The following is a 25,185-nucleotide window of genomic DNA, read 5'->3' as shown; positions in this document are numbered from 1 at the left end:
GGGCTCACAATCTTCATCCCCATTTTCCAGATGAGGTAACTGAGGCCCAGAGAAGTTAAGTGACTTGCCCAAAGTCACACAGCTGACAACTGGCAGAGCCAGAATTTGAACCCATGACCTCTGACTCCCAAGCCTGGGCTCTTTCCACTGAGCCACACTGCTCCTTTTGAACTTATACAATAATTACCCCTCTTCCTAACCCTTCTCTAGTGTTTGAACAAGTGTGTCTGTATTTATTAATGTATTCAGGTCATGTGTTACCCTCGATCTCACACTCAGTTGGGTAATTGGACTGTTTCCCCTTTTGTCAGTGTTTGGACAAGGGAAGAAATTTCTGTCAAAAGTCATCCCACATCCCACATACGAAGATTGTTTCTCAGCCAGGTATTTTGAGTTTGAAATTCAGTGTCAGTCATAATCTGTTAATGGTGACCTAAGCATTGTCTGTGTTTTGAAGAAGAATTCAGTTAGATGCTCCCTGGCTTTGTTTCAATTCTTCTGCTCCTACAGCCTTCTATCAAGCTGATTAATGTTATCCTCCTAGTCAATTATTCAGCTGTTTTCCTCAGAGGAAGGCTTCCTTGAATTGTAACAAGGTGTAGAAATTCTCATTAGAAACATTTGACATGTTTTCACAATCAGACCATCTCCTTACACAAACAGTACCTGAGATGTGTGCAGTTTTCTTGACAGAGTGATGAGAAGCAAACACTTGATATCAGAAGCATGATAAGCCCCCTGCACTCCCATGGGTCTGTAAGCCTTGGATCTTTGGCAAACCCTGCACTTGATCTGAGTTCTTTCTAGATAATACTTGGGAGCTGAAATTTGTCAGAATGGTCTTAGTGATGCTGTCAAAAGACTTCAAGTGTGAGGGCTGATTCTGTCCTGAAATTTCAGATTCTAGGCCTAGTGGGCGGAGCATAAGGATGGGGAATCAGGAGACTGGGAGTTCCAATTCCCTCTCTGTCATGTGCCTGTTAAGTGATCTTGGGTAAGTCACATAACATCCTGCCACTGGCTTGCTGTGTGATCTTGGGCAAGTAACACAAATTCCTTGTGCCTCTATTTACTTATTTATAAAATGGGGATTAAATACTGGTTCTCCCTCCTACTTAAACTGTGGGCCCATGTGGGACAAGAACTGTATCTGATCTGATTGTAATGTATCTTCCCCAGTGCTTAGTACAGTGCTTTGGCACATAGTAAGCTCTTAACAAATATCACAATCATTACTTGATTGTATGCACTTTGAGGGTTGGTACAGGATCTTCATTATTCCTCAGAGGACCTAGTGTTGTATCATGCATCCTGAAAGGGGGACGTTATTTATTTGCAGGTGACCGGAATGAAAACATATCTATTCTATTTATTTTATTTTGTTAGTATGTTTGGTTTTGTTCTCTGTCTCCCCCTTCTAGATTGTGAGCCCACTGTTGGGTAGGGACTGTCCCTATATGTGGCCAACTTGTACTTCCCAAGTGCTTAGTACAGTGCTCTGCACACAGTAAGCGCTCAATAAATACGATTGATTCTGTGAGGGCTCAGTACCAATGTTGGTGGTACCAATGTTGGTGGTACCAATGCTGTGCAAGACAGAAGTAAGGGATTGGTTAATATGTGACACAGCGGAGATGATAGACATCTTGACTAGTCATGAGACCAATTGCACAGAACTTCCTTTCCGAACCTCTTTTTTTCTCTCTTCTCCCTCTTCCTCTGTCTCACTAGCTCTTTGTTTCCTTTTCCATATTTGCACTGATAGCCCATTTCTCTTTTTTGGAGAAGTCCATAGAGGGATAAACATTTGAGAAGTGACTAATATAGTCCCACTTCTTAGCACCCGTTTTTTCTCTAAACCATGCAGGAGACTCCTCCTGCATCCACTGCTGCTGGTAGCAACCTGATTGAATCTCTCTGCCTTCATTACACTGTGAAGCCCAAGCCTGAAACCACTCTGGGGACCCCGTTCTCCATCTCCTTAACCTCGACCTCTCTCTTACTCTCCAGGCTTATCCTTCCTCCTGCCTCCAGGACGTCCCTACGTGGTTGTTCCTCTGGCATCTCAAGCTCAGTATGTCCAAAACCGAAATCTTTATCTTCCCTCCCAAATGCACACTTCCCCTTGACTTTCCCCATCACTGTTGATAGTACCCCCATCCTCCCCATCTCTTAAGAATTATTCTTAACTTGTCTCTTGCAATCAGCATTGTCAGCCAATCCTCAAATCATGTTGATTCTTCACAAGTCCAGAATCCACCCCTTCTTCTCCAGCCTAACTGCTACTATGCTTGTCCAAGCACTTGTCATGTCCTGATTCAAATGTTGCATCAACCTCCTCATAGATCTTCCTGCTTCCAGTTTATCCTGCCTCCAACCTGTCCTGCTTCAGCGTCTCCCCTCTCCTCTACATATTTCATTCTGCTGCCCAGATAATTTTTCTAAAACATCATTCTGTCTCTGGTTACCCTCTCTTCAAAATCCTCCAATAGTTGTCCGTTCCTCTGCCCATCAAGCAGAAATTCCTACCCATTGGGCTTTAAGGCACTCAATCAGCTCTCTTCCCTCCTACCTATCCCCACTTCTCTTAAATTACCATATTCACAGGGCCACAGTCTCCCTTCTTCTGTAACTCTCTCCCCTTTCACATCTGGCAAACCCTACTCATTTTCAAAATCTTTCTAAAATCACATGTACTCCAGGGGAGGCCTTCCCACCCGACTCTGATAACTATCACTTCTGAATCACCAGTGCACTTGAGTCTCCACCCTCCCAGCACTTGGATTCTCACTGACCCCTCCCCCTGCCCAGATGGAGAATTTATAGACATATCTTTAAACTCTGTTGCTTTTCCTGTCTGTAATTTATTTTAGTATCTGTCTTCTGTGATACATTATAAACTCCTTGAGGGCAGGCATCGTGCCTACTAACATTATATATTTCCTGACTAATCCTTTGCAGAGCTGGGTAAGTTTCCAATGATAATATCATTCAGTACTATTTACTGAGCAATATGAAATAAATAAATATATATATATATATATATCTACCCAAATATATATGTAGTTGTCCTTCATATTCCAAGAAGATACAATTGACAGCAAAATTCATCCAGGGCGTATGTGTGACTGAAAAAGACTGGTTTGGGACCCATAACTCTACTTGCATTGTGCACACACAAAGACTGACCCTCATTTGGCTGTCTTGTTTATAGCTTGCTGCACCTGTTGCTGTTTTTGTTCTTGCTGCCTTGTTTCACAATCCTTATGGAACTTCTGCTCCAATAGAACCACTCCTTTCCTGTTTGCAATGTGTCTTACTGGTTGGTCTGCAACAGCCGACTGGGGCTTTGTTTTACTTGATCCTTAAGTTGTTTCCTCTAGCCTCCTTGCCCTTGGTTTTCCAATTTCAGGCCACCATACAGCAGCTGCTTGGATGTCCTGATATTAGTGTATAAGTTGTGAGTGTATAAGTGCTGAGGTGGTAGTTGGGAGAAGAAAATGTAATCAGGGGAGGTCCCTTGGATGTGGTGAAATTTTCAAAGGGATTTGAAGGTGGAGGGGTAAATTTGAAGAGGGAGGAAATTCTATATAAGAGTAAGACTATGAACAAGGGGTCAGAAGCGAGAGTTAGAGAATGAAGTACACTGAGTAGATTATCTTTGGGGGAACGAAGAATGTGAGCTGGTATAGTGGGAAAAGAGTGCTGATAACGAAAGAGGAAGAACTAATGGATTGCCGTAAAGTTTCTAATTAATCTGGAGAGGAGTGAGTAACCATCGAAGATTTTTGAGGGGTGAGGAAACATACAGAATGAAGTAAGGACTGGAAAAGGGGTAGAAATTGTTTCTGCTATGACTGTGCCTAAAATATGTCAAAAATTAGGCTGACCTGATTCTTACTTTTCCATCTCATCATCATCATTAGTATTTAGTATATATTTTTTATTAGATACTGTACTAGTTGCTGTGAGAAATTACAAAAGTTCTATAAAACAAAATCACTGTCCATGAGGAGCTTGTTATCCAATTGGAGAAAATAAGCATAGTGCACAAATGTGCAAACTGATAAAGAGCAAGAGCATGAATTACAAAAGTCTATGCATAAACTGAATTGCATATGTAAGGAAGTGATGAGAAAGCAGCAGTAGTGGTGGGTTGGGGGCACGATCAGAGTAACAGGAGTTTAGGCTGGATGTGGTTTTTAGTAGACCTTTGAAAGGGTGGGTTGTGGTCAGGTGAGGCAGAGGAAGATATAGAATGAGTGGTGGTGGAGGTGAGAAGAGCCAAGGGTGGAGAATGTAAGGGTGTTTAACCTGGGCAGGTTGAACAGAATAAGCTGAGGTTTAGTTGAAGAAGAAGAGTCAGTGAGGTATGAGGGAGTCCGATGGTGAAGCATCTTGAATATTTAGGCAGGAGCTGAAATAGGCTGCAAACAATGATTGGGAGAACACCAGATTTTTGAGGAGGGAAGTGTTCTGACTTGACATAAGTGTCACAAATTCATGGTGTGATATGCCATTAGTGACCCTAGTGCATTTTTCTTTTCTCAAGGTACTAAGAGGATGACTAATAAGGCAACTCTCTGGTATGTGCCCCTTTCACTGAAGAATGTGGACAAAGTGGTTGAAGTTCCTCCCTTTGAGGTAAGATTGCCTGTTGCTTTCCCCTCATCCTTCTTCCATGAACATTAGAAGGTTTCAAACCTCAAAAATGGTTCAAATGACAAAGCTTCGTTCATGTTAAGTCTTAGTACTGACTCTGAGTGTTAAGTAGGGTGACTGACAACACTCAAGAATACTAAACAGGAGGCAGACTAGTAGAAAGCCCAACTGTCCAGTATAAATCCAGAAAAATCGCCACACTAGTGTTAGGAAATTTGCTCAATTTGAATAGCCTGAAAAAATTGGTAGAATATTGGGTTTTTGTTTTCAGTTTTTCTCCCGGGGTAATTGCCTAGAATTACCGCCTAGCCCAACCAGGCTCTTTAAAGCCTTTGGAAAGAATACTGTTTCAGTTTTTAATAAAATGCATAGCAGAGACATCTTAAGAAAGTAAAACCTCTACTTTGGCTTATTTTCACTTTTCCCCAATCACTCATTTGTTTTTTGTGATTTTTGTATTGCTGATGACTCGAAAAGGTTCATGAGAGTTAAAGGTGATGTCCTGCTTGAAAATTCCTTCTACTTTCCTTGAGACCATTTTTGGAAGATACATATATTACTTTTGAAAGCCTCAGATGGGGAGTTAGGTGCCGGCGTATTTGTTGGCTACAATAAAAGAGTTCAATTCTTTTCTCTCACCCCTTTTTCAGTAATTTGAAGACCATTAATTGGTTCTCTAATGCAATAACTGAACAGTCTGAGCCATGTCTTGATTCACTCTTGAAAAACTTCCACTTACTGACTCATAGACTATTCAGCAGTAAAAAATGGATTTCCAATAGTGGGCCAGATTTCATTGCCACTGACTCTCTGATGGAATGTTCTTTTATTTGGCTTTGATCAGTGGTGAATGTTGTGCCCACGTAGCTGACATTTTCTCACCCACATCATTGCCCTTCGGTTCTTGTGCATTTCTTGCCCAATGCCATTCAGCTAGGGATTTGGATTTTAAAGTTGTATTAGTGGTTAAAAGAGATGTAGAACAAGAAGTTTCTATTTTACATTGTGGGCAGTGGCCGAAACAGTAAAACTCCATTATAAACTGGTGTGATCTACTGGCGATCCAGTATAACACTGCTGCTTTATTGATCACAATTTTCCTGCAGTTCCTCCTGGGAAACAGCATGGCATAGTGGATAGAGCACGGGCCTGGGAATCAGAAGTAGTGGGTTGTAATTCTGGCTCCGCCACTTGTCTGCTGTGTGACCTTGGGCAAGTCCCTTCACTTCTCTGTGCCTCAGTTTCCTCATATGTAAAATGAGGATTAAGACTGTGAACCCCATGTGGGGCAGGGACTGTGTGCAACCCGATTTGCTTGTATCCACCCCAGCACTTAGTACAGTGCCTAGCACATAATAAACTCTTAACAAATACCAGAATTATTATCATTATTCTCATTATGCAGCATGGCCTAATGGAAAGAGCACAGGCCTGGCAATTCTAATCTCGGCTCTGCCACTTGTCTGCCATGTGACCTTGGGCAAATCACTGAACTTCTCTATGCCTTGGTTTTCTCAACTGTAAAATGAAGATTCAGTACCTGTTCTCCTTCCTACTTGGATTGTGAACCCCATATGGGACAGGAACTGTGTCTGACCTGATTGATTTGTATCTATCCCAGCACTTAGAACAGTGCTTGACACATAGGAAGTGCTTGACAAATACCATAAAAAGAAAAAGAAAAATGGGGCACTCAGAAGGGCAAGTTAACATGGAAGAACCGTATCAGGCAGTATGGGTACTCACTCCTCCTGCATTTACGTACATATTTTTATTCTCTGTTACTTCCTCCTGCTTGTCATTTATTTTAGTGTTGTAAGGGACAGACCAGCTGAAAGAATGACTGCCTAGTATAAGACCAAATGAGGGGCCACCCAATGTGCAAATAGTTGTCTAGGGAAGAGAGGGGAAGCAGAACGTCTTCCAGGTCACAAAAGTCCTTCCAATGGCCTGCGATGGTTATTGGCACTCCTTTCCTGCTTAAATCAGAAGTCAGCAATCAATGGCTCTTAAGCCACATCTGGCTCTTCTTGTTACCAAATGTGCCTCTCGTCCCAAGCAAGGCACACACTGTATGTGCCTTACTGAAGCCATATTTCCTTCAAGAGGCCTTCGCTGATTAACCCTCCTTTCCTCTTCTCCACCTCCCTTCTGCGTCACCCTGACTTGCTTCCTTTATGCATCCCCCTTCCCAGCCCCATAGCACTTACGTACATATCTGTAATTTATTTATTTATATTAATATCTGTCTCCCCTGTCTAGACTGGAAGCTCGTTATGGGCAGAGGAATGTATCTGTTTATTTTGATATAGTAATCTTCCAAGCGCTTCGTACAGTGCTTTGCACTCAGTAAGCACTCAATAAATATGATTGAATGAATGAATATATGATTGCTATCACCCCCATGGATTCAGCACCATGAGGAAAATGACATTAGTTTCACCCCTAATAGGAAATAGATGGCCCACCATGCCACTTTGCTTTGGACAGGGGCTAACGTGGAGCCAAGTGGCTGTTATTTTCCTTGTACTCTGTTCGCAGGGTGCAACCCCCCCCACCCCCCACAAGGTCCTCCCAGCACCTATACAAGCAGCTGTAACAGCGAGGCAGGTCAGCCAAGCAGGTTAGGGAAGGGGGGACCCCTCAATTCCCAAGGATGTCAGGGACAAGAGTAGCCCCCATGCTGAGCGTCCCATGGGCTGCATGCTAGGAAGGGAAGCTCTGGGGCAGGAGTCAAGAGCAGTTCCTATGTAGTTCCCATGGATGCCATGTTTTTTTGATCCCAAGCAGCTAAGCAGTGGCACAGGAGGAGTTGATGTGAGGGTGGTGAGTAAGGTGGCAACAGCAGTAGGCAAGGGAGCTTGCAACTGTTTCTCACCCTTTTTCCCAAATGAAAAGAACCAGAAATAAGCTCTTTCATTTTCACTCTCTCCTTCTCTCTCTCCTTCTCTCTGTCTCCTCTGCTTCTCTCTGGCTCCCTCTCTCTCTCCTCCCCATTCTTTTCTTTCCTGCGCTCCATCCCCTCCTCATCTTGCTTTTATCTCTTTTTCTTCTTCAACATGATCACAGAGCCCTGAGGTTTGGGAACTGCACCGTCCGTTATCCACCTACCTTTCCATCTTAATCCCGGAGTTCTGCCCCAGCCTGTTTTGCCAGAACACAGGGGTGGGAAAGACTCAAGCAGTAGCAGGGTGTCTTCCCTAAGCACAGAACACTGGGAAGGCTTTGGCTATTGGACACTCCACCTGAGTGGTAAGGAGCCTGAAAACAGTTCCTTCATCCACAATGTTCTTGTGTTTTTATTATGCTTATCATTGTCCTTGTGTTGTGTTTGGGGGAAGCAATAGAGTGTAAAAATTTACCCAAATGCTTTGGAGGTGGAGGATAGTGAGTACCCACATGTTTAGGTGGTGTGGAAGTGCTGAAATGCCTGAAGTGGTGGGAAATAGGGTGAGGAAGTGAGTAGAATGAGAGGAAGCCTCCTAGAGGATATGTAATTGTTTGGAGATGGGGAAAGCAGTGATCTGCCAAATGTGAGAGGGGAGGGAGTTCCATGCAGAAGGGATGGTGTAAGGAATAGGCTGGTGATGGGACAGATGAGAAGGGGGCAGACAGTGAGTAGGTCGGCTTGAGGGGATGAAGTGTGCAAGCTGGGGTCTGGTGGGAGAGGAGTGAGGATAAGTAAGCGGCAGAGAGTTTGATTACCTTAAAGCCAATGGTCAGATGTATCTGATGCAGAGAAGAATGGGCAGCCATTGAAAGTTTTAGAGGAGTTGGGGGTGATGTGTGCAAAAATTTTTTTAAAAAAATGAACTGTGTAGCAGTGTGAAATATGGACTTGGAGAGAGGAGAGATATAGGCAGGGAGGTTTGTAAGGAAGCTGATGCTGTAACAATAATGATAATTATGGTATTTGGTAAGCACTTACTATGTGCCAGGCACTGTTCTAATCACTGGGGTAGATACAGGATATTCGGGTTGGACACAGTCCCTGTCCTACATAGAGCTCACAGTCTTAATCCCCATTTTAAAGATGAGGGAACTGAGACACAGAGAAATTAAGTGACTTGCCCAAGGTCACACAGCAGACAAATGGTGGAGTCAGGATTAGAACCCATGACCCTCTGACTCCCAGGCCTGTGCTCTATCCAATGGGGAAGATACAAGATAATCAGGTTGTCCCACATGGGACTCACAGTCTTAATCCCCATTTTACAGATGAGGTAACCGAAGCACAGAGAAGTGAAGTGACTTGTGCAAAGTCACACAGCTGACAGCACTCTCAGTTATCCCAAATAAGTTCTGTCCTTCAAATTCATGTGGTCTAGAATGGCCATTCATCTAGTTTTCAGCCCATCTGAAATTACAGATCCAAGTACACAATTGGCCCAGCTGGTGCTAAGAATGGCCTAGGAGTTCTTCAACATACAATAAACCTCTTCTCTAAGGTGGCCATTTGACTGTTTTTCAGCTGGTCCTTCCCCTGACTGCTTCTGTGAGTATGTGAGTGTATATGGGGGTTGGGGGTGGTCAGCAGTTATTCTTGAGTGCCATCAGTGGTCACTGTACTGTAATCTTTGAGGCCAAATAACCCAAACGTATTCAATACCCATTGTTCTGGTGTCAGTCAGTAGTTATCAGATCAGCTTTTGCTTGGTTTAGAAAAGAAGAGGTGAACACTCAAGATTTCAAGGTGATGAGCTCAGATATTTGGAACTGTAGCCCCTAATTCATTTAGGCGCTGAGGCATGTGCACAGACTTGGTTGAAGAAGTTTCTAAGTTGCCTCAAAAAGAATCCCCATTTGCAAGAATTTGGGATTTATTCACCCAATACAAAATGGGAGTGCCCTTACAAATTAAATTCATTTAAACCCTTACAAATAAATAAACTACAAATAAATAAACCACAAATAAACCATTACAAATTCATCTGTAAAAATGGGGATTAAGACTGTGAGCCCCATGTGGGACAACCTGATCACCTTGTATCGTCCCCAGTGCTTAGAACAGTGCTTTGCACACAGTAAGTGCCTAACAAATACCAACATTATTATTATTATTACTATTAAATGCTAATTTCACCTATGTGGCATAAGGAGTTATACATGCAGTGTCATAACTTTAAAGTATCTTTACATATTTAAATGTCTCAGAAACAATGGTAAACCTATTTACTCATCAGTGTGCACTTCTTATGCATTGGAATTTAGCCAAAATTGTTTTGCTATATCTGAAGTTCTCATTCCTTGCTTCCCTACTCTTCCCATTCTCTCATTCTCATTCTTCTATCTCTCACACACCTGAAGAGAGTACACCATGGAACGAAGGGAAATAATGCAACACATACTTTTAAAAAATGCTGCTGTATAGGTCAGAGGAAAAAGAGAATGCAGTGATAGATGAGTGATGGTAAATCCATCATGGCATCAAGTAGAAACTCATCACCATGAGCTTTAAGGCACTCAGTCATCTCTCTCCCTCCTATAATAATAATAATAATAATGATTATGGTATTTGTTACATTCCTACTATGTGACAGGCACTGTCCTAAGCGCTGGGGTGGATGCCAGCAAATTGGGTTGGACACAGTCCTACGTAGAGCTCAATCCCCATTTTCAGATGAGTTAACTGAGGCACAGAGAAGTTAAGTGACTTGCCCAAGGTCACACAACAGACAAGTGGTTGAGCCAGGATTAGAACCTTCTGGCTCCCAGGCCCGTGCTCTATCCACTATACCATGCTGCCCTGCTTCTCTCCCACTTCATCTGAGCCCACACACTTCTCCCGTCTAATACCAACCTACTCACTGTACTGTGTTTTCAACTCTCTCACCATCAGCCTCTTGCTCATGCCTTCCCTCCTGTCTGGAAGTGCCTCCCCCTTCATATCCGACATACCACTACTCTCCTTATCTTCAAAGTCCTACCAAAATTCCATATCCTCCAAGAAGCCTTCCTTGACATTCCTTATATACCCTCTGTGTTTTCCCCTCTCTACTGTTTTACCCATGCACTTAATCTAACCCCTTAAGCATTTAGGAACTCACCCATCTCCACCGACAGCATTTACATACATATGGTTTCTCAAAGGATTATTATTTTGAATTACGGTCCATTTATCAGTCAGAGTACTTTGGACACTTATAGAGTATCTTGTAGTGCCTCGCCACCTCATCCATTGTCTAAGGGATTTAAATTACATAATTGCTGGCCAAGTGACAAGGGGGTGGAGCCAGGGAAGAGAAAGGTGGAACATTCTGGTGAGCCTAGTTTCTACCTCTCTTACAGCTGCTTTGTGTGTCTACTCCCCAACCCTTGGCAGACACACATACCTTATCTGTCCTCCGGGATGGTGGCATGACACCCCTGGAGTCTCTCTGAACTCCTCTCTGTCCTTCAGAGGGTCGGTGATGATGGCATGACTCCCCCAGAGCCCACCTGCACCTCCTCTTGGACTTTTGGAGAGGCAGGAACAGGGGGTTTTGGAGAGGAATGCTCGAGTGGCAGCAGCAGGTGTGACCCTCCCCTTCCCCCCTGCCAAGTATAACTACTACTAATAATTGTGGTATTTATTAAACACTTACTATGTGCTGAACACTGGAGTAAATACAAGACAATCAGGTCCCAAGTGGGGCTCATAGTAGAGGGGAGAACAGGTATTAAATCCCCATTTTGCCAATGAGGGAACTGAGGCAGAGGGAAATTTAAATAAGTGACTTGCCCATGGTCAAATAACAGATCTGTGGCAAATTAGAACCCAAGTTCTCTCTCAGATCTGTGCTCTTTCCACTAAGCAATGCTGCATCAGTTTTGTGAGGCTTGTGGGATGCGGGGGCAGGTGAGGTCTGTGGAGATGCCCCCCTCCATGAGGAGTCAGTATGCATCATTGTGAGATTCGTGGGAGTGTGAGACACTCACAGGAACAATCCACCCTCCATATGGAGCCAGGATGAAGTGTTGGGAAGCTTATAGGGACAGCAGCCCCTACCTCCCCAACTTAATGCCCTCCCCAATAAGGAGTCACTATGCAGAGCACAGTGATGTGAGGCTTACAGGGACAACCACATCCCATGAGGTGCCAGGACACAGTTGTTCTATAGCAAGTAAAAATCACTGGCCTGAAATTTCTGCTCACCAACTGTAGTGACAAGCACCAATAGGAGGAAAAATTGTATGTGAGTGGCAGATATTCCATCCAATCAGATCCAGTTTGCAGGAACCAATCGTAGAATGCCACATGGTGGGGTAAATCAACCTTTTTACCTAGGTGGAGGATGATTAGATACAAGCACCCAGGCCAATCAAAAGTGCCGTACATATACCCATACATATTCTATACTCAGTTGTCCCCTACCTGTAATTTATTTTAATGTCTGTCTCTCTCACTAGGTTCTTAGCTCCTGGAAGGCAGAGATCATGTCTATTTACTTCATTGTTATCTCCCAAGTGCTTACTACAGATCTGTGCACAAAGTAAATGCTCAGTAAATACCACTGGTGAATAAGTGGTTAAATTAAGATAGGCTAGTATGTACAAAGTGCTACAAATCATAAGAACAGTTTCCAGTAAAGACTTCACTGCTTCCTGTGACCATTCATGTAGGTTAGGAAGGGAGGCGCTCTTCAATTTAGGAGTTCTACAAAAGCCCTTTCAGAGAATCTACAAGATACCTTTTCTCTTTCTGCTGAATAAAGCTCCTTTTGATCTTCTGTGACTATTATGTTTAGTGGACAAAATGCTCCAATTCTGTAGTCATAATGCCAGACAAATACTGTGTAAAGAAGGTCATTCTGTAACACAGAACTATATTCATGCAAATAGTTTTGAAATTTTACATATTGAATATATACTGGGATTGTAATAATAATAATAATAATGTTGGTATTTGTTAAGCACTTACTATGTGCTGAGCACTGTTCTAAGCACTGGGGTAGATACAAGGTAATCAGGTTGTCCCATGTAGGGCTCTGTCTTCATCCCTATTTTACAGATAAGGTTACTGATTGTACTCTCCCAAATGCGTAATGAAGTGCTCTGCACACAGTAAGCACTCAATAACTGCCACTGATTGATTCCAGTGAAAGTGGCCTCAGTGGAGGGCTAGAGCTTTCTGCCCTTAGAAATAGGGGAACAAATTAGGAAAGAGGAGCCACCATCACTGTCTGGGAAAATGCCTGTGGAGTATATTGTTGTTGTTTCATATTTATTGCCTTCCCTCAATATGCTAAATCCTGTGTTTTTTCCTGGTCATGGCCCAAAATCAACAACCATCTTGGAAACACATCTTCACCTAGTTTTAAAGTGGCTTATTTCTTTTGCCTGTGTTTTCAAGCGTCTGTTTTTAAGTGTGGGACACAGGACTCCATTTCCAGTGTGGTAAAGTAGGCCATCTAGATGATCTTAGCCTAGCACCAGTTTGCTGAAAAATATATACTTTTTAAAACTACCTCATAGTCTTCCTTTCATGAGCTCTAAATGCTTTGTAGGTATTAATATATTCTATTAACCCTTATTTTACCCCTGTGATAAGACTTGCCACCATCATCTTTGGTTGTGGACAAGTGGACAGAAATTCTGGATGTTGGATCGGTCATCTTGAGAAGTAATTTTTCAGGACTTGGCTAAAGAGATGGAATTTTTATATGTGTTTTTTATTTTTAATTCAAGTTCTGAAATGAGTTTGAGTTGAGGTTACAGAAGGGCTCTCTGAAGTCACCAATTAGCTAATGAAATCATTAAATACCATAAAAATTAGCTGAAAAGAATTGGAGGTAACACGAAATGACTAGTCCATTAAAAAGTTTTTTCTGGAAGGTTAGAAGTCAAACCCTATTAGCAGAAAAATATTTCAAAATTCTATCCTCGAGTTTATTCCTAGAATAATTCTTCAAAAATGTTCAGTTAAGTGATTTCTCTAGGTTGTGGAAGTGTACATTTTGTATTGAAATAAGCAAAACTATGGTATCCTTTGCTTTTAGGTGAGATGGTGAGCAGTAACAAATAGTGTAGTTTAATTGGCTAGTCATACTTGGCACAAATTCTACTCTTGCACCAGTTATTTCTGACACCAAACATTAGTTTCATATGTATTGTTTATGGAAGATAGGGTCAAGTTCACCATAGAGCTTAAAACAGTCAGCTTTAGGGTGTTTTTTTTTCCATTTGACCCACTCAGCTTCTTTTTCATTCCCCTCAAGTGTTCTCAAACCTAAGATAATGGCTAATTAAACCACAAAATAGTGTTCAGACACTGTAAAAAAAAATCTGAAAAATACACCACAGGCTGGAAGATTGAGTTGTCCAAACTGGCTATCGACCAGAAACTTATGTTTGCGGGAATGAATTTATCTAATGAATGATTAAGCATTTCAGATGGGCATATGAGGAGAGGCATTGTTTGAAGCCATTTTTCAAAGTGGTTTTCAAATTCCATCATGACTCATTAATGGACCATGGAATAACTGTGGCTTTTGTTAAGCTCTTGCTTTGTGCAAAGCACTTTACTAAGTACTGGAGTAGATAAAAGGTATTCAGGTCAGATACAGTCCCCTACCCTAACCAGGGTTCACATTTATTCATTCATTCATTCAATCAATCAGTCATATTTATTCAGCGCTTACTGTGTGCAGAGCACTGTACTAAGTGCTTGGAAAGTACAGTTTGGCAACAGGTAGAGACAATCCCTACCCAGCAACTGGCTCACAGTCTAGAAGGGGGAGACAGACAACAAAACAAGTAGACAGGTGTCAATACTATCAAAATAAATAGGAGCATTTAGAGAAGCAGCATGGCTTAGTGAATAGAGCGAGGGCCTGGGGAGTCAGAAGAACCTGGGTTCTGATCCCATCTGCGCCACATGTCTGTGGTGTGACTTTGAGCAAGTCAGTTAACTTCTCTGTGCTTGTTGCCTCATCTGTAAAAAGGAGATAAGCATGTGAGCGCCATGTGGGGCAGGGACTGTGTCCAACCTGATTAACTTTTATCTACCCCAGTGCTTAGAATAGCGCTTGACACTTAGTAAGCACTTAGCAAGTACCATTAAGTAAGAGGGAGAACAGGTATTGAGTCCCCTGTTTTATAGATGAGGAAACATGGGCGTGGGGAACTTGTGCCCAAGTTCACAGAGCAGGCAAGTGGCAGAACCAAGATTAGAACCCAGGCCCTCTGACTCGCAGGCCCATGCTCTTTCCACTAGGCTATGCTGCTTCTCTAAGTCTTAGAGGGATTAGGGATTGGTGTGGGGAAGCACTTGAAAGGGCTGCTCCAAGGGAAATGATATACAGGAAATCCTTGATTTAAGATACTTGAGTTGAGATTTTTCAGATTTACACCCCATCAATTTCAACTTAACACACTAGTCTCCTTTAAGATAGCAGCTCCAGGGGCAGGGGCCACAAAGGAGCTGCAAGGAAATGGAGAAGCAGTTTTATAAGCGGTGATGCAGGGGATGGGGACAGAATAGAGGAGAAAGTTTTAAAAAGGATGGAGCAGAAGAGGCCAGAGGACCAGGAGTTGGGTGTAACCTGATAGCCAGAGAGAGCCAACAGGTTGGGTTGTGGTGACCATTTTACTTTTGAAGAAGGAAAAGTTAGCTACCTTGTTGTAGAACCCTTCAGATTCTTTATGCCCACTTGAATATGCTATAATTGAGTACACAGTTCTGGGTAATTTTAGTCAAAAATAGGGCATATGACCTTGCCAATCCCCATTGAAATCATTTTTCCTCTGAGAAAAGTGGCTGCGACTTACAATGCCAGGAACCAATTGTGTCGTGAGTCCGAGGACTTCCTCTAGGAGCTTTGAATGGGAGAAGGGGCTGTAGGGTCTAGAGATCAAAGATCAAGACTGGCCATAGGGCATGAGAACTGAAATTCAGGTACACACATTCAAAGAGGTTCTGTGAAATTGTCAGAGGCCAAAAATAATTCTTGGCAGGAAAAGCTGTGGCCAGAGAAGTGACGGTGGAATGAGCCGCTTCTCTTCCTGAAGTTCTCTTCCTAAGTTTTGCTGAAAGGCATTTAGAGCTCAAATTTTTTTGTGTTAAATCTTTTATTAACATTTATTTTTAACTACATGGCTTAGCAGCCACCGTGTGACCTATTAAAACGCCATTAGATGGGCCAGTTTTGCTGTGCCAAAGCCACTTGTTTCCTCTCAGTGTGTAATTCAGCCATCAAAAGTAGTTTCTTATCACAGTCAGGTAATAATGATGAGTAACCCCATTTTTGTGGCTTTTCTGTTTATGAGAACTGAGCCTTCAGGCAAGTAGAGAACAAACTGTGACCAGTCTATTTTGTGGTTTCTTTCAGTACACCCGAAAGGAGCAAGAGGAAGAGGGGAAAAAGCGATATCAAGCTCAAAAGATGGACCGTATGGAAACCAAACATAAAAATGGAGACATTATACAGCCAATTATCAACCCAGGTAAATACCTACAGGCTGCTAATGCATTAGGTTAGATTTTGTTAATCTGTATTTCTGTATACTAATAATAGGGAATGCATCTGGATTCATTAGCTGATTGCCTCAGGGCATTTGTGCTGCATCACTGCTTACACTGAAAAGGTATCAGCTTCATGGCCCTAGGGTTGTGAGGAGAAGCAGCTTCTTGGGAGACATGATCTAGACCCTGTTAATGGGTTTTAACTCGAAAAATCCAGGCATTCAAAACTGCCTTCCTTCAAACCTTTTCCCTTCCTGCTACATCCCAGTGAAGAGTATTATCATAGGGTGCCTTTGAGAGATTTAATATGTAGCAGCATGAGTTGATCCATCAACAAGTATTTACTGAGCCACACATGGGGTTAGTAGTTCCATCCTAGGCATTGGAGGCACATATTAAAGATTAGACATGGTTCCTGCCCAGCAAGAAGCTTTTACTTCCATATGGAAGACAAAAGAGTGCATGCAAAAGGGCAATTCTAATCCCTAAACTAAAAATGGGAACGAAAGGAGCAGCTCTACAGACTTTTGGAAGGAGAAAGAAAGGCATCTGGGTAGTCCTTGTTCAGTCCCTGAGAAATTTTCCTCCTTTCATCACTCTTCTCCCATTAAATCAACCTTCCCTTAATTCTCTCCTCTCAGATCCTCAATTGCTTGTCTAAAAACTAAAAGCAACATTGTCCAGGCTGCAATTCTTTCCCTTTCTGGTTCCTTGTAAGCACCCATCCTTCACAGATCCCTTTTGTTCACAGAGTTGCTTCCTAGCACTTTTCTTCTTCAGATTACCTCTTCATTTCTGTTTTTCATCTCCTCTTTTCACTTACACTCTGACTTCTGGATTTTCAAAACCAAGAGGTATAACAGAAGGAAATTAAACCCTGACACACACAGATTATTCACCTGCAGTTAGAGTTCTCCGGACACACCTCTGAAAGCCAAGAGTCCCCTACCCCCGTTTTGTGGGAGGTGGGTCCATTTTGTGACAGGGTGAAGCAGTTGGTAATTGAAGTAATTTTGAGTCCAGCTCTTTAGTGGTTGTGTGTCGGGCTCTATGGTGCAGGAAAAAAAGGAGATAAAATGTGATTAGGAAGATGTGGCTATGGACTTTCATGAAGCCTGTATTAAAAATTGTTTGAATATTTAATCTTGAAGGTAAAATTTCAATGTATGATGCAAAAAAAAGTGAGCAGGAAAGAGATGAAAAGCATCTTCAAGATACTTTAAAAGATGGACACCATACATACCACTGTAACGCTTCCCTTTTTTTTTTTTCCATGGCTCTCTAACTCCGTGGTCATTTTGAGGACAGGACAAGCTTTCCGACACTTGTACAGTAGTTGCTTAGCAACAAATCACAAGGGAAAAGCTAGACCTCTTGGTCCCTTTGCAGACAGTCTGAGCATTCTCACACAACGGTTTCTTTGACTTCACACTGCTCTAATCAAGAGAAAATAAAAGTACCCTGTTAGCTTGAAATATCTTGAATGATCAATCTTCCTTGATAAAATATGGAAAATATTTGATCCATGAGAAAGTATAATTAAATCTGTTTTTAGTTTATCCTTTATAACTCTGAGTAATGAGAACAGATTGTCAGTGAATGGGGAGAGCATGAATGTTTATTTCAAAGGGACCAGTTCAGACATGCTCCTGTTAATTCTAATGGGATTATGGGAAGTCATTATTTTTGTCAAATCATGATCACCTAATGGCTTTGGTGGAAGTCACCTCTGGAGATGAGCTAGCCCACCCCCCTGCTTCCCAGAAAAAATGCTTCTATTTTTGGATGAGTATACAATTATCTAAATAATTCCAAGGAAAGATCTTGCACTACTGCCAGATTGAGAGAAGCATTGGCCTGTTAGAAAGTGCACAGGCCTGGGAGTTGGAGGGCCCGGGTTCTAATCCCAGCTTTGCGGCTTGTCTGCTGTGCGTGACTTTGGGCAAGTCACTTAACTTCTCTGTGCCTTATTTTTCATGTCTGTAAAATGGGATTAAATCCTACTGCCTTTTACCTAGACCGTGAGCCCCATATGGGAAAAGGGACTATGTCCAAACTGATTATCTTGTGTCTACCCCAGTGCTTAGAAGAGTGCTTGGCACCTAGTAAGTGCATAACAAATACCATAATTGTTGTTCTAATTATTTATTATTGGTCCATTCTTGAGACTTCCAACCCTGAGTGTAAGAGCATTCTTCTTTTTTCTTTGAAATTTTCCTTCGTAAGGATGCCTAGCATCTCATCACCAAACCTGCATCTAATATTCCCTGTGTACTCAAGGATAATCAAGTCACATCTCTTCTCCAGCCTGGACAGTCATACTTCCTTTAGTCTTTTCTAGATGACGAAATTCTTCACATTTCAATTAATTTTTTAAAATCATGTCTAAGGTCCTAAGATTAAATACTATTTTAACTGGAGTCTGCTCCATTTAGCATGTTCGTAAGCCCATGTCATCAAACACTTAACACTGATCCTTTCTGGGAGTCCCAAGGGAGATGCCGTAATAGAGTTAATAATAATAATTAATAGTAATTATGATATTAGTTAAGTGCTATGTGCCAGGGACTATACGAAGCACTGGGGTAGGTACAAGCAAGTCAGATTGGACACAGCCCCTGTCCCACATGGGGCTCACAGTATCAACCCCCATTTTACAGATGAGGTAACTGAGGCACAGAGAAATAAAGTGACTTGCCTCAGGTCACACAGCAGCCAAGTTGTGGGGCCAGGATTAGAACCCATGTTCTTCTGACTCCCAGGCTCATGCTTTATCCACTATGCCATGCTGCTTCTAATTTTGAAGCAATTTGGATTTAATTTGGAAGTAGAAACTTTGCTTTTCCACCATGAGTGGGGGAAACAGTCATTACTTTTGTTCGGTTATGGCTTTTTTTCCCCATGAAAATGATGGTCCTTTTGTGTACAGGAAAACCTTGTTCATTGAAAACACAAGGGATTGGGGAAAATGGATTTTGAATTAATAGGGTGTGAATTATCCAACACTCTTATTAAAGAAAAATAAGACACCCAGGCAGACGGGAAGAGCAGTTTCTTTAAATTAGGCACAATTTTGAATAACCCAATTTTGGCATAACATTTTACTATTCAAAATTATCAATCCAGGTTGTTTTTTCAAGAAATCAATTTTAGAAATAAAATAGGTTTATAAAAAGTTAATTTCAAGGTGCATCGTTCTTAGATGACAAAAGCGGAAATTGGAAATAGGCCAGAATTTCAGTTTTCAAGAGTAAATTTCTGAGGTAAAATATGTACTCTTAGAGAGTCTTTTAATAAGAAGGAAATGAAAGCTGTTTAGAGCACATTGGTTTAAATGCCCTTTTTATTCTTTACCCGCCCGCTTCACAGATAGGCAGACTAAAGGTAAGATTAATCTTTCAGATAATAGATGTTGTAGTGTGGGGATGTGTAGTTGTGTGGTGTGGATGTGGTGTTTCTGTGACATATGTTTGTGGAGGAGGGAATTTGTAATGTTTCCTTTAGTAAAGGTCCAGGGCATTTACTTGACAGTAATAATGTTGTTTGTTCCGCTTGGTTCAGTAGAAGCCTGGTGTTCCTAAACACTTGATGGAAAGATATAGCATGCATTGTGTGCTCATTCAAACTGTACTTCTTAGTACTTGGGGAAAGTGGAATTTTCAATTAAATTTGATTATCTCATCCACCAGAACATTCCTCCACTTCCAAGGGAAGTAATGGGAAGCTGATGAGAGACTGAAATATAGAAATCAGGCAGTAGTAATAATACTACTATTAATACTAAGTGCTTACTATGTGTGGAGCACTGTTCTAAGGGCTGGGAGAGATACAAGATAATCATGTCATACACAGTCCCTGCCCCACACAGTGCTCATAATGTAAGGAAGGAGAACAAGTATCAAATCCTCATTTTACAGATGAGTTAACTGAGGCACAGAGAAGTTAAGTGACTTGCCCAAGGTCACACAGCAGACAAGTGGTGGAGCCAGGATTAGAACCCATGTCCTCTGACTCCCAAGCCTGTGCTCCTTTCATGAGGCTACATTACTCCTCTAGAAGCAGTTTTCTTCTCTAGGAGAGAAGAATAAACTTCTGCCAAACCAAGTTTCTCACTGTATTGATATATAGCCTCCTTTCCAGTTCTGCCTTGGGATTAGCAATGGACCTTGAAGCCTCAGAAGTATCCTTGAACTGTCAGTCATTCTTTTCTTCCAAGGCCAAGAAGCACACACACACATACCCTGAAATCTTTCAATTGTATAACCATCCAGGAACATCCCTCAAATATATTTTTCCTTTTCTTGGCATCCTCAGCAGTTTTCAGTGCTGCCTGCAGTTTGTTCCCTAAGTATTTTCCTGTTTAGTTGACTTTTAAGGAAGTTTTCTTGCTCATGGGTTGGAAAGGCTATTGCACATCTGGGAGAAAAGTGCTCTTTCAAGTGGACCTTTTCCATTGATTATTGGTGTGATGAGTTAACAGCTTGGAGGACTAGAGAGCTATGTCCTATTATGGTCACTGGCCTAAAAAGGCAAAAAACAGGCCAGGTTTGGCATGCATGTAGTTTGTGGTGAGTCCCCTTTTCTCTCTGATTTTTCCATAGTCCTAGTTTATTGGTCTGGTGGGGTTTTGTACTGTGCTGCACATTCCGAAAGAATACATAGGATTTACTCCCAGAACATCCCCCACAAAACTTACCCCCTGAGCAGGCATGAGTAAGGAAAACCGTAATGAGCAAGACCTGCCTTTGAAATTCAAATGACGTGGCAAGGCAATGAATCTACTCAAACTGAGGTAAATTGAATGCAGCTGAGGTCAGCTGGAACAATATATTAGAGTTCCAGGATCATCAGTGACAGACAAGTAAAGGTATTTTTCATCTTTTCAAGCCACCAGCCCAGAACTAGACCCAAGCAAAAAGAGATAGACATTTCAACATTTAAACTTCACTCTTTGGTTGGAAAAATACAGTCCCAGTATTAAAACTTTCAGGCTTTTGGAGCAGTTTGGGAAACCCAGAGCCAATTTTCTGGTCTCTGAGAGATTAGACTGAATCTATTTAAAATACTCCAATATTCAGGAAACCTAAAAAGGGAATTGAAGTCTGACTTCGAGGCCCAAGTGTCTCCTCTCTCATCAACAGTTCTGGATTTGGAGTTTAACAATCACTCATTCAGTTGTATTTGAGTGCTTACTGTGTGCAGAGCACTGTACTAAGTGCTTGGGAGAGTACAATACAACAATAAACAGACACATTCTCTGCCCACAACGAGCTTACAGTCTATAGGCCAGGACACAGACATTAAATAAATTACAGGGAAAGAACAAAAGGGAGCAGGTCAGGGTGATGCAGAACGGAGTGGGAGAAGAGGAAAGGGGGCCATAAGGAAGGCCTCTTGGAGGAGATGAGCCTTCAATAAGGCTTTGAAGTGGGGGAGAATAATTGTCGGATTTGAGGAGGGAGGGTGTTCCAGGCCAGAGACAGGACATGGGTGAAGGGTCGGCAGCAAGAGAGATGAGATTGAGGCAAAGTGAGAAGGTTAGAATTAGAGGAGCGAAGTGTGTGGGCTGGATTGTATAGGAGAAGCAGCGTGGCTCAGTGGAAAGAGCACAGGCTTTGGAGTCAGAGGTCATGGGTTCAAATCCCGGCTCTGCCAACTGTCAGCTGTGTGACTTTGGGCAAGTCACTTCACTTCTCTGGGTCTCATCTGTAAAATGGGGATTAAGACTGTGAGCCCCCCATGGGACAACCTGATCACCTTGTAATCTCCCCAGCACTTAGAACAGTGCTTTGCACATAGTAAGCACTTTATAAATGCTATTATTTTTATTATTATAGGAGGAGGCAATGTGATTGAGTGCTTTAAAACCAATGGTGAGGAGTTTTTTTTGTTGTGGAGGTGGATGGGAAACCACTGGAGTTTTTTGATGAGTGGATAGAGCACAGGCCTAGGAGGCAGAATGACCTGGGTTCTAATACCACTTCTCCACTTGTCTGCTGTGTGACCTTGGGCAAGTCACTTCACTTCTCTGTGACTCAATTACCTCATCTGTAAAATGAGGATTAGGACTGGGAGTCCAATGTGGGACAGGGACCATGTCCAACCCAATTACCTTGCACCTACTCCAGTGCTTAGTATAGTGCCTGGCACAAAGTAACTGCTTAACAAATACAATAATAGTAATTACTATTATCATTATTGTTGTTATTGTCATTAGCAAAATTTGGGGGCAAGAACTTTAGCTTCTGGAAGGGATTTACACTGCAGAAGGCTGAATACACAGAAGCAACTTTTAAGAGGCAAAAAAGACCTGGAAGAAGAGGCAGGCCTGCTGTGTACACTGTAGATACCATTTGTTCGCCTGCCCAATCAGGAAGACCAAGGTTGAGAGTTTCATTGTAAAAATTACCAATGGATGATTTCTGAAGAGCTGAATCAGTCAAATTTGATTACTGCTGCATTTCCTGCAGAATGCTAAGTAGCATCATCTGATTTACATTAGGTCAGACAGGAAGCCGCTGTCTGATGAATCAGTTAATCCAAAGTATTCATTGGGCACCTCAGGTACAAGCACTGTACCGAGTGCTTGGAAGCACACACTAGAATTAATAGGCATGATCCCTGCCCCCAAGGAATTACAATCTAACAGGGAGACAGACACTAAAATTAATTACAGATTGGAAGTAATAGAATATTAAGTTATTCCCATAAGTGCTGTTAATGTATATAAATGTGTTTGAGTGTTCAACTACTTAGGTAGCATGACGGTCTTTAGGTGACATGGAGGTGCTGAAGTTGGAGTGTGTTTGAGTGGGAGACTAGAAATTAATTAGGAAGGCCTCCCAAGGAGATGTGATTTCAGCAGGGCTTTGAAGATGGGGAGAGAAGTGATAAATGAAGAGGGAGTTTGTCGGGGGGGGGGGGGCGGGGGGAGGGTGTGAGGAAGAGGTCAGTGGTGGGAGAGAAAAGAATAAGGTACAGTATGCAGATAGCTTGAGAGGGATAAAGCTTACAAACAGGGATGTAGTGGGAGAAGAGAGTGGAGAGGTAGGAGGGAGAGAGCTGATCGAATAACTTAAAGCTGATGGTCAGGAGTTTGTTTCTGTTTGATACACAGCGGAGTGGGCAACAATTAATGGTTTATGATAAGTGGGGAAATGTGCACCAAAGCATATTTTTGAAAAGGAATCTGAGTAGCAGAATGGAGTAGGGACTGGTAGAGGGAGAGATTAGAGGCAGAGAATTTAGTGAGGAGACCGATGCACCAAGTTTGATTTTCTTATAATTCCCCTGCAGGAGACTATCACAAAGTCAAAAAGAGTTATAGAAATGCATTTTTTAGACAACTGTGGTCTGTGATCTTCAATGATCCATTCATTACAAGTCGACTTTGACTCGGCATCTTCAGAGTATTAGTTTTCTGTTCTTTTGTTTAGTCCAATGGAAAGAACACCATTCTGGGAATCAAGAGACCTGGTGTCTAGTCCCAGGTCTCCCTTCTGTGTTTATGCGATCAGTGTTGAAGGTTTCTAAGTAAAGGGCCACAGAGCACATTCCACAAGGTTGGCAGGCTCAGCAAACATTCTGTAAAATAACTGGCTACTGTGGGTGGTGAAGACCTCAAAGCCAGGCAATCTCCTGTTTTGTTATGGTGGGTTGGTACAGCATCAGCACTATGCTGTGGTCACTTAGGCCCTAAATGAGTCCTCTGTGTAAAAAACCTTAGCATGTATTTAGCAATGCCCTGCACCTTTGTCTACCCATTCACTTGTTGTTGCAGTCCATTCACATGATGTAGTGGATAGAGCACAGGCCTGGGAGTCCAGAAGGTTATGGGTTCTAACCCCGGTTCTACCACTTGTCTGCTGTGTGACCCTAGGCAAGTCACTTTGCTTCTCTGTGCCTCAGTTACCTCATCTGAAAAATAGGGATTGAGTCTGTGAGCCCCACTTGGGGCAGGGGCTGTGTCCAACCTGATTTGCTTGTATCTACCCCAGTGCTTAGTACAGTTCCTGGCATATAGTAAGCACTTAAGAAGTACCACAATTATTATTATTATTATTATTCCCCAGCAGGAATACGACTGGCAAGTGGCATTGTTCAAGCCATTATCACTATAATCAGTTCCTCCATGCAGGCTCTTAGATCTGAAGTCTCGATGGGAGACTTCATCCATCCTGCTCTTTTTAGTATAATTAACTCTCACACAGAGAGAGAGAGAGAGAGAGAGAGAGAGTGTGTGTGTGTGTGTGTGTGTGTGTGCATGCGCACGGGTGCGCGCACACACGCATGTTCAAGCACTTTGGGTAAACCTCTGTCATGTTTGCCGTAGCAAAGGAGGATAAGGATAATCTATTTGCTCACTCTACTACTACATTTAGGGTCTCTTTCATGAAAAGGGGATGTTTACTACTTGTTTACTGTGTCCTAAGTCAGTGGTAACAATTATTTGGGCTGGAGAGCCCTTTAAGGAGTTTTCAAAGCTCTAGGTAACCAGTTATGCAAGAATGGGTACAAGAAGGGGTGTTTAAGTGGAAGTAGCTGATTTTTTCCCACCATGAGCCCTACCTGGCTTTGAGCCAGTAGCTGCCCTCTTACCCCCTGCAGATGCCGCAACAACCTGTTAGAATCTTGTATTTGCCCAAGCAGCCAGAATGAGTCTATTGGTGGCCCAGATTCAGTTTCTGAACTGGGATTTGCCCATCCTTGCTGTGTTTTCCATTCCAAATCTTTTTCACTTCCTCGAGAAGGGGCTTTCAGTGATGCAGCAGGATGGGGGACCAAATACCACTTGAGTGATTCAAACAGAAAGGTTGAAAAGCTATATGTTAGTCATGGGACTACATTAATCAGGCAGGTTTACCATCACCTAATTTTTTTTTACTCTCTCTCTCTCTCTCTCTCTCTCTCTCTGTTTCAATTTTAGAACCATACACTGTCAGCTACAGCCAGTCCAGCTTGATCCATCTGGTGGGACCATCCGATTGTACTCTACATGGCTTTGTGCATGGAGGTATGGCAGTGGCTTCTTTTGGTTATTCCGTTCTTACGTTTGGATCCTGTTCAATAATATCCCTCAA

At 42.3% G+C, this 25,185-nt stretch overlaps 1 protein-coding gene across 2 annotated transcripts in view; it reads left to right on the top strand.

The window, feature by feature from the left end:
• ACOT7 (acyl-CoA thioesterase 7) overlaps nucleotides 1-25,185 on the top strand; it is a 159,825-nt gene that overhangs the window by 36,393 nt on the left and 98,247 nt on the right. The window contains exons 4-7 of one of the 2 annotated variants that reach the window (XM_038746444.1): nucleotides 4,553-4,644; nucleotides 15,972-16,086; nucleotides 19,475-19,489; nucleotides 25,032-25,118. In XM_038746444.1, the coding sequence (XP_038602372.1) occupies nucleotides 4,553-4,644; nucleotides 15,972-16,086; nucleotides 19,475-19,489; nucleotides 25,032-25,118 (309 nt within the window). The remainder of the gene's footprint in view (nucleotides 1-4,552; nucleotides 4,645-15,971; nucleotides 16,087-19,474; nucleotides 19,490-25,031; nucleotides 25,119-25,185) is intronic. The other variant, XM_038746445.1, reaches the window with a different exon arrangement.

Source organism: Tachyglossus aculeatus, chromosome 5 (genome assembly GCF_015852505.1).
Source record: "Tachyglossus aculeatus isolate mTacAcu1 chromosome 5, mTacAcu1.pri, whole genome shotgun sequence".
NCBI lineage: Eukaryota > Metazoa > Chordata > Mammalia > Monotremata > Tachyglossidae > Tachyglossus > Tachyglossus aculeatus.
Note: the sequence above shows the minus strand (reverse complement) of the source record. Positions and strands in the feature narration are given on the sequence as shown.